We start from the raw sequence: 13,848 nt of genomic DNA, 5'->3' as shown, positions 1-13,848 counted from the left end.
TATCTTTAAAAAACGGATAACGAGTCTACTACGTTTCATTTTAATCAATGGTATTTTATTAATATATTATCTGTAAAAAGATACATTTGTTATAACACAATTTAGTTCGAGTTAAATACGATAGAGGTCAGTCTTGTCTTCTTATCTGCGCGCTTATTAAATCTTAGTTCCGGTGTTGTACCAAAGATGGCGCCATATAGTAGTTTCGAAGCTAACATTCGTGAATGCCTCATCTTATTTTATTTATTTTTATTAACAAAATAGACACATGCAAATTAATTATGATATTTAAAGCAAACTAGAAATATTTCTTTACTTGCTTAATAAAAATATTGATAAAAGTATTGCGAAAATGTTAAAGATTTATCTATATTTCTAAGGACAATGTTTGGTTATTTTTGTTGAACACTCGTTCAAATTAAGGAAATACATCGATAAACGATGGTTATAGTAACATTTAATATTTTTTTTCTTTTGTTACTACGATTTCCGGTAAACCACGTGTTAAACTTTCACCGTTGCGTGGTGCCATCTGTCGGTAACTTGATCGACCGATCTCCCAGCTGAATGCGATCGACCTTGAAAGCGTGACCGTCCAAAGGCGAGGAGAAAAAGAGAGGGGATCATATATATATGTGTATATATATATATATATATATATATATATAAAAAGAAAGCAAGCGAAGAGAAAAGGGGGGGCAGAAAGAGTGGGGGGAGAGAGATAGCAGAGACAAGGACTTCCTCCACGTTACATGTTGCTGAAACGTTTGTGCATTTTCATCAGATCCTTGCTTACACTTTAATTAGTAATCAATAATAATTTTTTATTTCTTATCATTTTTACATTTTATTAAAAATAGTAATTAATTAACGAAACAGTTACCGTTATTTTCAATATCAATTGCAACGAAAATTATTCCCATTCATTAAATGTTCAATTAAAAAGTTGAACATATATGTTTATCGAGAACAATAGATTTTTTTCGACTACTCTAAATCAAAATAACTACAATAGCTTCTTTATAGTATATTTATTTCGTTATTAATTATCAATTGTAATTATGCTTATCGAATATGCTGATTAATTAAATTTTAATGGTCATAGAAAATTTGAACAACCATCGACGGTATTTGTTAAGAAAACATTGGGTTATTACTTTTTCACGAACAACGAACCTTTACATATTTTTTAATCGAATTAAAAACATTGTCTCGTTTATTCCTTCTACGAGAAATAATAGTGTTGATTATAAAAAAGAAAACGGTTCAATAGTTATCTTCGAATAGGAGTCAGTCACACGTCGTATAACGTGGACAACGACATGTTTCCCCCATCCTTGTTCATCCACACATTGTGGCAGCAGCAGCAACAGAAACATCAGCGACAGCAACGCAACAGTCGACAGTATAGAACGGTACAGGAAAGCTAAATGAATGCTGAAAATCCTTTCTGGAAATATTAGAAATTTTTCTGGATTTTAATAAGGGAATAACATTTGTAGGACCACGTACGAAATGGGATAAAGAAGAACAAGAACAAAAACAAGAAGAAGAAGAACTGCAAACATTAATAGCAACAATAACAAGCTCCTCTCTTCTAAAAGGGGTACCATCCCCAGTTCCTTAAGAACAAACGTGAGATATTTATAGTCGAATATTATTTTGGTTTAAACTCTGAGGATATTTGTCGCGAGACGAAACGAAACGAAACGAAACGAAACGAAACGAGACGAGTCGCCACGAGACACGACGAAACGCGACGAGTCGCGACTCAAGGGTTCCAGTTATTGATTCGTCTGAAGGGGAAGGTACGCGCAAACGTTTCCCACTTTCCGTGTTTCGTCTCTCTCTCTCTCTTTCTCTCTCATACACACACACACTCATACATACAATCCAACCATCTACCGCTCTTCGATCTGTTTCTTCCTTCGGTCAATCACCAACGAATAAACACACCGGAGTTACATATATACCTCTTGATTTCACTTCAGACAGATTCCTCTGCTAAGAGATCACGACGACTCTTGTGAAATAGTTGAAAGAACGTTTATAGCAATCCCTTTTTGTCTCTTTTTCTTTTTTTTTTTATTAGGGGGTTTTGGCAAGGTCAAACGTCGGGATCGATATTCATACAGTCTCTGTGTGTCATCTACCTCCCATATACCAATCCGTAAATTCCCCTCTTGGATAAAAGCTAATTCAACAGCCAACGATGATCCTCCGTGCATTTAGGATTGGAAATATAGGGTGTACAAGTTACGGACGACCTAGAGATGACCTAAGAAACGAGTCCCTGATCTTACTGGCTTTTGTTAGCTGACTTTTAAAACTCTTATCGGTCGCGTTCTGTTTATTTTTAGAAAAACCGTGACGATATCCTCGGGCCTTGTCGGAATCACCGTTGACTTATCTTTGCGTCATTTTTCTTCTTCTTCTTTTTCTAAGAAAAATAGAAGAAAATAAAGACTAACAATAGAGACCTCTAACTGCAGTATGGAAATACATGTGTATAAATAAATACGTTGCTGAGATTACAGACCAGACTAATTTGGTCGATAAACGACTAAAGTAGGAATGGTAGGCACAATTTATTCGCGTTCTAGACCTTCTTAAATACGTACAGCCACCATTTAAAGACGACCCAACGACCTTATTGTCCAATTACATAAAGATTAGCTGTCCTACTAGAAGATCTACTATTATGACATAGATGTAATATGCTATCGGACAATTTAGGATAGCATACGAACTAATTTATTGCTTATCTATAATATTTTGAAAGAAAAAAAAATAATCGGTTTTATTAATATGAATTCTACGAAAATAGTATTACTCATTCTAAAAATATTCTTAAGAAATGTTAATGACTCATAGTACATGCGTCAAATCAAATTTTAAAGCAAACCGTACATTTGTTGTATTAAACCGGGAATATAGAAAAACTTCAATATCTTTTGTGTTCCTTTTTTTTCAACGGAATTTAATCCGATTTTAAAAAGAAAACGGAAGGTCTGAGGATGAAAAAGTTTCCGGGTAAGATAAATCCTGAAAGTTCTAGCATAGTCCAAAGGCATTCTGAGTCCCTTCGCCAGGATTGACTATACTCGATATAACTGATATAGTTATATTTTCTTCGATTACAATTCCGTCTAATACTCAAAAGCGCTTACAAAGATTTTGTTCAACAATAAACTCATATCAGTTAAAAATAAATTTCGGAACAGCATTAGAATTTGCTGTTTTAATATTTTCCGAATTAAAACGATGAGTTTCGCAAACGAACAATATCATCTTTGATTAAAATGTTATCCTGAAACGGGATTGACATTTGTAGTAATATAATCAAATCGTAAAAATAAAACAAAAAATAGAGCAAGTTTAAACAACAAGACAAAAGTAACAAAATGTCAGTCAGTTAGGATAGTTTGGAATAGTCGAAAATAATCAAAAGAAGGGGGCGGAGAGGAGGGGGGTTGATGACGACAATCATTTGTTATTTGCCCTCGAGAAAATCCTCGAGGCAGGCGATTATTTCCCTCGTTCTTTTAAAGCCGATCGAACAACGACGACAACGTCGAGGAGGAGGACTATGACGAACACCAAATCGGGGGATGTTTTCAGCTAGGTTAGTAGCGCGTTACTAGCGTTCGTCGAATGAGTAGCATGTATATAGGGGTGGAGCAGCAACCGTAGGGGGCGACCACCTCGGCACGGTTGGGGTGGTAATCGTTACTCCCGTCTACCGGCCTGTCTACCGACCCTTCGCTGGACTCTGAACGTTTCACCTCTAACAGAGATACTACCCCCAGCCCCCCTCACCAAAGACACCACCAACATAGCAGCAAACCTATACCAACCAACCAACCAAACCAACCCCTCTAAGTTATCCTGTGAACAGAAAAAAGAAGAAGAAAACTACGGCGAAGACTCATGAAAACGATGCAAAAACCTCCTTTTCCTTCTTCTTCTTCTTCTTCCTCTTCTTTGTTTCCTCGAGAAGCGCGCTTGCTTTTCTCGAGCTTTTCTTTTTCTCGAGCTTCAACAATCCATCCTCCTTCCTTTCCCAACTCCCCCAACTCCTCCTCCTCCTCCTCCGCTTCTCCCTCTCCAACCGCGCAACTGCTTCGCGCGCGATGAGAGAAAATATCGACCGAGGAGCCCTTTTGGCGCGCATACCGCGCCACCGAAGATGCGAAACTCCTTTCTCGACATTCCGAACGGGAGAACGTTTTTTAAATATTAGGGTAAATCTATGGTTCGTGCGGTTTTTTAATATTAATATTTCCAAAGTTAATTTTAACAGAAACAACCATTAGGCAATTTACAATACAATTTGTAATACGATAAACGTACAAACTTTTGGTTAGCATTTAATAGAATCACAGAAAGATGCCACGCAATGTAATTATCTTATAACCTTACTTATTTAGAAAATGATTATGTCGATAGAGAGATCGATGTGTTGTTCCATCGGCGCGATTAAGAAAATAATCGTTTCTTTTTTCTTCCCCTTAGATAAACGTTATTTTGTTTCAATTTCGATCGTCTGGTCTTCACGACCTGATTGTATTTATTAATATTGTGTAATATCAATAATTGAACTTGCAAATGTATATTTTAATTATTTATAGGCAGAAAATTGTATACATTGGGTCGGTTGGGTTGGTTTGGGGCGGAGTGGGGTGGGAATGGATGGATGGAATTTAAAACATTCGACGAGCGTTATCGAGTCCGAATGAAACGCGCAAACTCGCTGTTGTTGGCAACTTCTTAGGCCCGTCGTGTTTTTAATTATACCTACGTCATTGCACTCTACGTAGCGGACATTGCCACGATATGCGTTAGCCAGAGAGCTCACGAACACGTGCTCTGATCCAACCAACCAACCAACCAACCAACGGGTGTCCATAGAATCGAATAGACTCCTCTCGTCTTCTTCGAAGACGTTGCTCATCGTCGTTGTTGTTGTGTGGTAGGTAGCCTTTATCGGCAGCCTGTCGGCGACCTCATTAAGATTCCATTAATATTATAAATGTATGGGTGTTCCTAGAGATGCGTAGAAGATAGATAAATAGTTAGGTTAGGTTGGTTGACTGTTGGAAAAGCAAACTCTTGTTATACCCTTCGTCCGTATCTAGAAGCTAGCTAGCTAGCTAGCTAGTAAGTTAGTCAGCTTGCGTTGGAATTCTCAGAATCGACGCTTGGGATGCCGAGAGTACGAAAATAAAATTACGCAGTGTGCGACATCCAACCGCGGCCTGACACGAACTAGCTTGCATCTAATACTGAGAAACACAAAAAAACCATTGTTAATATTACGAGAAGACAAATTCCTGGCGATCTTAGAAATGTGTGAATGAGTTGTATGCTAATTTAAAAAAAAAAAAATTAAATAATATGTCTAACAAACTATACGACGAGAATAGAAACACAATCGCGGGGGTGCCATGTTCGTTCGAAATTGAATATATTTGAAAAAATGCCAATGCCTCATGTTCTGCATCATGATTTTTTTCATTATTATACTCTCGAGAAATTGGAAAGCCCATTTAATTTCATTTTTATTCAAAATCACGGGATCGAGAATTTTTATTCGAGTATATTTATTTTAAGTAGGTGAAAAAGATCATCTTCTGTTCTCTTCGTGTTATCGTACAACTCGCGTGATCTATTAAACCTCATCGTACCAACATAATAAGTAAACGGCCACGCGTGGTGCCGTTAACCGAGTGCGAACAATCATACACCGATTTTCACCATCGTTCGTAGGTGAAGGATACGGCTCGAGGAACGCTATAATCATCGAGAATGTGCCAGATATATAATACCGTATATAATAATTATTCATTAGGTATTAAATTGTATTTTAAACATGTTATAGAGTCACGGTAAGATAGGCACGCTGGAGAAAATGCATTTGAGAGCGAAATTTGTGCATGATTTTCTCTTTCTTTTCCTTCGACCGGGACTATACATATATATAAATTACAGTTAAATATGAAAGTAATTTTTTTCCCCATAGTGAAAAGGAAAACAGTACAAATTGGATTTATAAACGTACGTATTTGATGGTAGTCAAATTGTATCGGATGCGTTTTAGAAATCAACAAAATAACATGCGCTTGAGTGGGGGGTGTTAGGACAATCATTAACAGTACTACAGATATTTACTACCTAAACAATTAACCAGTCATCCGATAAATGAAAAAACAAAATGGAAGATGAACGCTTAATTAAAATAATAATTAAGTAAACTTCGTAGTTTAATTTTCGTGGCTCCTATCGGGGTAGTTTTTGTTGTTGTTATCGAGTAATCTACGAATGGGGGGAGGGAGGAAGCTGTTTCTGTCGTTGCGGGGGACTTATCTTGGTGGATGATTTTTCTATCTGTCTTTACTCGACGAAAAGTACCACCAGCTGGTTGCAGTATGTCGCGGAAATAGGATCTCGGGCGTCCTCGAAACGTCGTTCCCCGATCCTTACCGATCCTTGCCGATCTTTCACGAGCATGTTCTTTCCCGGATACTACTCTACACGTAGCTTCGGTTTACGGCTACTAAACCTTTGACTTTTTAACGGTTTACCCTGAGTCTGTCCGCCAATCGCAGTGTCGTATTATCGAGCGACTTTCCTGCTACGAGAAACTTCGAGAATGCTGCTGCCATCGGTTGGAGCTTTCATTCAAGTCTCGTTTATGAAAGAAACCCCCGACGCCTGCGCAAATCTTCTTACACCACGGCTTTTTCATTCTTCGAACATCCAACTACGAACTCTCGGGATTTTCATCCGATCGAGTTGTCCCGTGAACATTGGAAAAATAAATAGAGTTTTTGTTTAAAGGTTTGGACAAGTCAATAAACTGTCAATCTTTTTTGTTAGAAAGTTGACACCTTTTTTTTCTATTGAAACCCCATTGTCGAGACTAACAAACTCGTCAGATATCAATTTTTTTGATTGAACTATTTATTGTTGTTAACGGGTGTTCGACAATAATTCTGTATCCTTGAATTAGACCATTGTTCACGGTTAACGTTGCATTGGCCTTGAACTAAGAAAATACGAAAGCTCATTGTATAAAGATATTATTAAACGAGTTCCAAATGAATCTAATTAAACGCTTTCCACTCGCATATTTTCGTTCATGTTAAAACTAATCTTGATAAGCGATCTGGTCACTTAAATGTACAAATTAATCTTGACACGAGAAAAAAAATCTAGGTTGATACGACTACATATGTAATATATGTATTACAGTTATTTTACATATATATATATATATATGATAGATAACGAGGATGAATTGAACGAGTTGGACGACTATCAGGTATAGTGGTCGAAGAAGCTGGAAAGGTCACTCTTTCGCGCGACTTGCCCAGCATTTCTGCAAACGGTTGTCCTCTGTACGGACCAGTTTGCCTCCGTGCCCTCTATTTCCTTGAAGTATTCTCTCCCACCATCTTCCAGTTTCTACTCTTACAGTTTTCCCAACCATAGTATGCTAGCAATACATATATATATATACCAATAAATGTATTGGGTGCCCCGAATTCACGTTAAAAGAAAATATTTTTAATATATTAGCAATACATATCTATATATACCAATAAATATGTGTTGGCTTGCTCTATTAATAATTCACACGTTACAAACAAATATTTTTAATATATTAGTAATACATATCTATATATAACAATAAATATGTTTTGGGTTATCGTTAATAGACGAGTTCACGCGCGTTGATAGAAAATATTTTTAATATAAAAATTTCTCTTCGATAAGCAAACACTATTACTCTCCAAGAGATATTATTAAAAAGGATAATCTTTGTTGCTAATCGGAAAAAAAGGAAAAAAAAATAATATAAAATATATTTAAAAAGAGAAAGTCTGAACTCTCTCGTAACTCATTTGGTATGTGAAGCATGAACTATATATATATACGATAAATAATGTATAACGAATTCGTGCGCGTGTGAAGCTCTCTTCGAAGAATCTCTTTACAATCGAAATTCATCGCGTTTCATTACAATAAAATTTTTGTTTTGGAATTGTCAACGTGGCTGGCCACAAGAAAGCGCCATTTACTTTGTTAACGAAATTAGCAGGATGACGAATGAGACCGTCTGCTTTACTTTCTTCCCGCTGCCCCCCCTCTTTACCTGAACCCCCTCCTCCTCCTCATCGTTCTCCCCCTGCCCCTCTTTTTTGAGATTAGACACCGACCGATTTCAACTCGATCTCGCGGTTTTTTGGTACGTAATATGATTTTCGAAATTAAAATCTATTATATTATTATTGTTATTATTATTATTATTATTTACGACAAATTCTGTGTATTTGTTGTTATTTATTATTACTATGTATTATTACTCTCCGTATCGTAGTATTATTATAGTATTATTCCCTATACATAAACGTGTTAGTATTATACGTGTTTTAATATCAATCTCATCTCTGTTAATATTTTCATTCAATGTCTATGAAATTGGTTTTTTTTTTGTATTGTTTCAGGGAGTGGCAGTAAAGATGGGAAAAGTAGTAAGGACAACGCTTTACCTTCTGGTCCTTATGCCGGTAAGTTTGTTTTTCATCGAAATGCTCATCTCGACGCAATTATTTATTTATTTATTTATTTATCTATCTATCTATCTATATATCTATCTATTTTGCACACTTCTTTCTTTTTTATTGGATTAACCGTAATGAAAAAATAAAATATAAAAAATAATCAAATAACTCTCCAATCGTTTTATAAATATAAACTTTGTTACCACATGGAATGTTAACGTTTACCGTATTATCTATTTTTTTTTCTTTCTCTCTCTTTTTTTTTTTTAAATCTTTTTATCGACCAATAATAACCGTCGAAAGAGTAAACTAAAAAACATAAATGAAATATATCTCCTACCCTCCCCATTCTGGTGGTTTTGAAACTTTGTTACCAACGCGGTGTATTACAAGTATTATTATAGTTTACGATGAATAGTAATGTGCTGCGAGAAGAATGGAGAACAAATTAACCGGAAAAAAAAAGATAAAAGTAACAAAATAATGTAAGAAGTAAAGAGAAAAGAAATTTCGTTTCGACGACGTGGGGGAGGAGGGAGTGGGATGGTTTGGAAAGGGGGGAGGCGGCGGGACACGCACCTCCACCGCGGTTATTTTTAAACCACCACGGACCAGACTTTACTTCGACTTGGCAATAAGAAGTCCCCGAAATATTAGCCACAACGATCCACGGACGGAAATAAACTGGATCGTCACGAACGAAGAACTCGTTCTTCGGCTTCAAGAGTACAGAGAAACAGAGAGGGAGAGAGAGAGAGAGAGAGAGAGAAAATCAAAAGAAAAAGATAACGATAAGAAGAAAGAGAGGAGAGAGAGAGAAAGAGAGGACAACACTCTTATGCTATTCGTATAGGTTATGTTGACCCTTTCAAAGAAACAAATTGTTCAACAAACTTCTTGACACATACGATAAATAATTGTTTAAAAATCATTTATCCTCCTCTTTTTTCTTTTCTAACGAATAATTTCGATTTAATTTGAATATAATTTGTTTGAAAAGTTTAGAATTAAACGTTTGGTAAAAGAATTTTGAAAAATTGTCTCGTCTCGAAATATGGCGCATAGATTGACCTTGAATATGAAAAGTAAGAAAAAACAAAATTAGAAAATGCATCTTCGAGAAAACGTATTTTCATGGAATGGAATTTTAAAAGATAATCGGGGTAAGAGTATAAAATCGTCGCAACTACGTTAAAGTTATTAAGAAACATAAACCCTAGCAGAAGAAGAAGAAGAAGAAGAAGCAATAGCAGCCGCCATAGCAGCAGCAATAGCAATGGCGCGCGTGTTCCAAAATATCATCCTCTCCGTTTCTTCCTCCAAGTTCGTCCTCGCGGTATGGGAGAGGAGGATACATCGGCTATTAATACGGCTTGTTTATTTTCGGAAAATTCGTTCGTTGCTTACCAATCGGACTACGAATTTCTTGACCCTCTAATATATAATTTGTGGATTATTGTATCATTTTCAATTTTTGTTCCTTTTTTTCTTTTCTTTTCTATTTTCACTCATCAAATACTCACAATTATGGGAATAAATGTACGAACATTTTATGTATATACACGTACATATATTTTTCTTTTATTTATTTTTAAATTAATTATTTAAAACCTCTCTGACGCGAATATTTCTCACTTTCGATTTCAATTTCATTTTCTTTCTCTCTCTTTCTCTCATCAAAATTTGCCGAATAAATTCATAATTTGAGGCGTGTTACAAAAAACAAAAATGTTTGTATCCGCTTATTGTTTATCTTTTGTTTTTTCGTTTTTAAAAAATTCAACAGTTTCTGCCTATTTTGCAGAGATAGATAAGAAAAAGAAAATGCTTGTATCAACGTTTTATCTTATCTGCTCTGTGTTGATAACAGACGTAACACGATACGCGAACGCGATAACTCGTGCGACCACAAAAATATCTTTATCCTCTAAAGTATTACTATATATATATATAGTACTATATATATAAATACATACTTGAGTACTTTCTTCTTTCACATGCAAAAACAATATCCCTCTTCTGATATTACAAAAATTAAAATAACAAATTATCGTAAACAGATATTCGTATCTTCTAACAATAAAAAAATCAATCATACGCGTTTATTATTTTCGGATATCGTAAAGAAATATTTTATTGATATTCGAATAAAAAGAATTTATTTTTTTTTGCACGCAGAGATCGATTCGTAGTTTAAATTTATTAATAAAATATCTAACGAATAGGTTTTAGGTTACAAGACTCCTAATTAGACTGAGATATAAATCCTATCGGATGGTCGGAAAATTATTACGCGTACAAGGTTAATAATAGTTGGCATAGTTTGATTTTATGCCAACGGTCATGTAAAAAAGAACTCATTACCAGATTTTCGGTAACGCTAAATCGCATTACGTGTTTTCTTAAGTGGTATATTATTCTATTCAAGATTTTAAAAATTTTCATTCGATATAAATCTTACATTCATTTTACGTATTTACATTGTGTATATTTTATAACTTCCTGTATAAAGAAGAACAAATTTGAAAGAAGAAAAATGCCGTAACTCGATTAGTAAAAGAACGCGAAGGTGCACCAAAAACGGAAATAAATATAGTCTCCTTAAAGTTTATACCGATTAACAGACATTTCAAATGTAATCATAATTATCCTAAATTTGTATAAACTATTCGGTAAATCTAACGTATCCAATTTCACGGAAAATTAGTATCGATTTATTAAATTGATTAAATAAATATTTCATATATAAAAAAATTTGTATAAAACAAACAATATATTATTTTGAAAAAAAAAGAAAAAGAAAGAAATTAATTTAATTTATAAAGTTACATATCTCATTTATATATAATATTATATTCTTTTACAAATAAATAAACATATAATTATATTAAGGGAAAAACAAACAATATAAATTACTCTTCTACAAATCTCGATCAAAATTTTTCTGTCAACCTATACTAATTCTAATATACATATATAATTAAATATTTCAATCTAAACGAGAATGAAAAACGAAATGAATTAATCTATCTTTCTTACGTGCGTGTGTATACATGACAAAGAAAAAAAAGGGGGATCCATTTAGATCCGAGTATTCCTAAGAAAATGGGGTGATAATGATGATCCTCTCTTGAACATTGTTCTTGGCGTCGTCAGTTGCATCAAGGACGAAAGAGACGTATTCGATGCATCAAGTCTCTGTTCGGTGTGTAAACGGGGGAAGACACGTCAGGAGGAAACATAAATGTGGAGGAATAGCAAGAGAGATAGCAAATAGAAAGGGAGAGAAAGAGAGAGAGAGAGAGAGAGAGAAAGAGAAAGAGAAAGAAAGAGAGAGGCCAATGAACGGGAGGACGAGGGAAAGAGGAGGAGAGGAGAGGAGAGGAGGAGAGGAGGAGGCCACAGTGTGCGTATGGATCAATACCGATAGTGGCACCTATAGCACGCGTACCGGAGGAGACGCAGACTCTTGGGTGTGTCCGATCTCTCGCGCAGCATCCTGTTTTAGTTACTCCATTATTCCTCTTTCTTCAATTTGTTCTAGATTTTATTTCCAATAAATTAACCGATTTTTATCCGAGAGACAATTTATTTTTATATTATGTTTTATTATATTTTGTTCGATATATATTAAATATATTTATTATATATATATATATATGCCCCCGATTATATATTTGCCTATGTGTTCCGATTTTATTATTTTTGATTATAGGATAAAAATATATATATATATATATCATTTTTATAATTTGATTTATTATTTTTGATTATAGACAAAATTATCGTATATCCGTTATATTTAAACTCTTAACAAAAACCTAGGTTATCATAGCTAGGTTTAAAAGCAGCTATATGTTTTCTAAATTTACGGTAACATAATAACAGTATATATCTTTAATTATAATTGTATTTGTGTATTTTTTTTTCTTCTATATATATTAAAAATAAACGTTTCTCTTTTCCGAGTTTGGTCAAATTGAAAGGATCATTTATAGTTCGATAAATTGTAATAATCAAATAATATCGTTAGAAATATGTTTGATTTGTTAGAGACACGTTAAGGTTATTACTAAAGTAGATAAAAGAAAATAAAAATACTAAAAATTGATATTTAAACATTTTTATATCGGAAGGATGATGACTACGTCGTAGTTCCTAATTCGAAAGCTACCGGAAAGACTGGTAATTATAATGCAAGAGACGACGACCTATCGTCAAGACTCCTGTTTAACATATAGCACGCGCGAAAACGTGGTTGAAATAATACCTACATTAAAAAAAGAAAAGAAAAAAAAATGAGAAAAAAAAAACAGGACCGTTTTGTAGCAAGTAGTTGGTCTACGTAGTATGTCTACTATCATGTCGCATAATGTCGCCAAACTATCTTACTCATTTTGATTTCTCTTCAATTTTAATGATTAATATGGAATCATGATGACTAACTTGGTTCAAAAAATAATAGATAAAATTATTTGAAAGAGAGAAAATGAATGTTCTCTCTGTCTTTCTCTCTTTCTCTCTTTCTCTCTCTCTCTCTCTCTTTCGGAAATAAAATTCTTTTTCATTTCTTACGGACAATCTATATAGTGTTATAAAACAAATAGAAGAAATTTCAAATAAAACACATTCGACGTTTATTTAATTGAGACACCACCGCAAATAATGGTTTGATTATTAAATGGAAAAAAAAACCAACAAAAAGATAAAAATTTGACAATAGAACGTGTAATTCGATACAAAACAAAACAAAATTAACAATAATTATGATTAAATATTTCAATATATCACAGAACTAAAAATAAAAAATTATTATTAATACCTAACGCGACGTTGCTGAAATCAAATTCGTTAATAATATATTCTTATAGATTAAAATGAACTTTCTCTCGCGTTTGATACGATGAGAAGTTATTCCTATTCGTGTTCCAGCCGCTGAGAGTGGCGAGGCGCCAAAGAAGAAGGGCTTTTTCAAGGGTTTCTGGAAAAGATCACGACATTATTCGTTGGAGAACCAATAGCCCAGGTGTGGCAGGGTGATCAACGGTTGGCAAAGACAGAGACAGGGCCATCAACAGCAGCAGCAACAACAACAACAACAGCAACGTTACCAGCAACGCGTTGCCACGAGGACTCCTCTTGCTAGCAACCCCTGCTGTTGCATCGTTCAATAACCGCGAATCTTTCCTCCGTAAAATATCGTTTACACGATATAATACTCCCTTTTCATCTATATACATAGGTATGTCCGCGTCTGGGTTGCTTATGCTACCAGATCATG

At 34.5% G+C, this 13,848-nt stretch overlaps 1 protein-coding gene and 1 long non-coding RNA gene across 2 annotated transcripts in view; one reads left to right on the top strand and one right to left on the bottom strand.

Annotated features, from left to right (window-relative positions):
• Positions 1-13,848, top strand: part of LOC122520572 (AF4/FMR2 family member lilli) — a 77,785-nt gene that overhangs the window by 63,902 nt on the left and 35 nt on the right. Inside the window, exons 13-14 of the mRNA XM_043640672.1 lie at positions 8,511-8,573; positions 13,500-13,848. The exon at positions 13,500-13,848 is cut by the window's right edge and continues 35 nt beyond it. Of these exons, the coding sequence (XP_043496607.1) occupies positions 8,511-8,573; positions 13,500-13,588 (152 nt within the window). The 3' untranslated portion in view covers positions 13,589-13,848. The remainder of the gene's footprint in view (positions 1-8,510; positions 8,574-13,499) is intronic.
• On the bottom strand, positions 3,984-5,204 carry LOC122520574. Its single transcript, XR_006304564.1, has 2 exons — positions 5,122-5,204; positions 3,984-5,046 (listed from the first exon to the last, which is right to left on the bottom strand). It is a non-coding gene; the product is annotated as an uncharacterized LOC122520574 (long non-coding RNA).

This window comes from Polistes fuscatus, unplaced genomic scaffold, assembly GCF_010416935.1.
Source record: "Polistes fuscatus isolate 324 unplaced genomic scaffold, CU_Pfus_HIC Scaffold4, whole genome shotgun sequence".
Lineage (NCBI taxonomy): Eukaryota > Metazoa > Arthropoda > Insecta > Hymenoptera > Vespidae > Polistes > Polistes fuscatus.
Note: the sequence above shows the minus strand (reverse complement) of the source record. Positions and strands in the feature narration are given on the sequence as shown.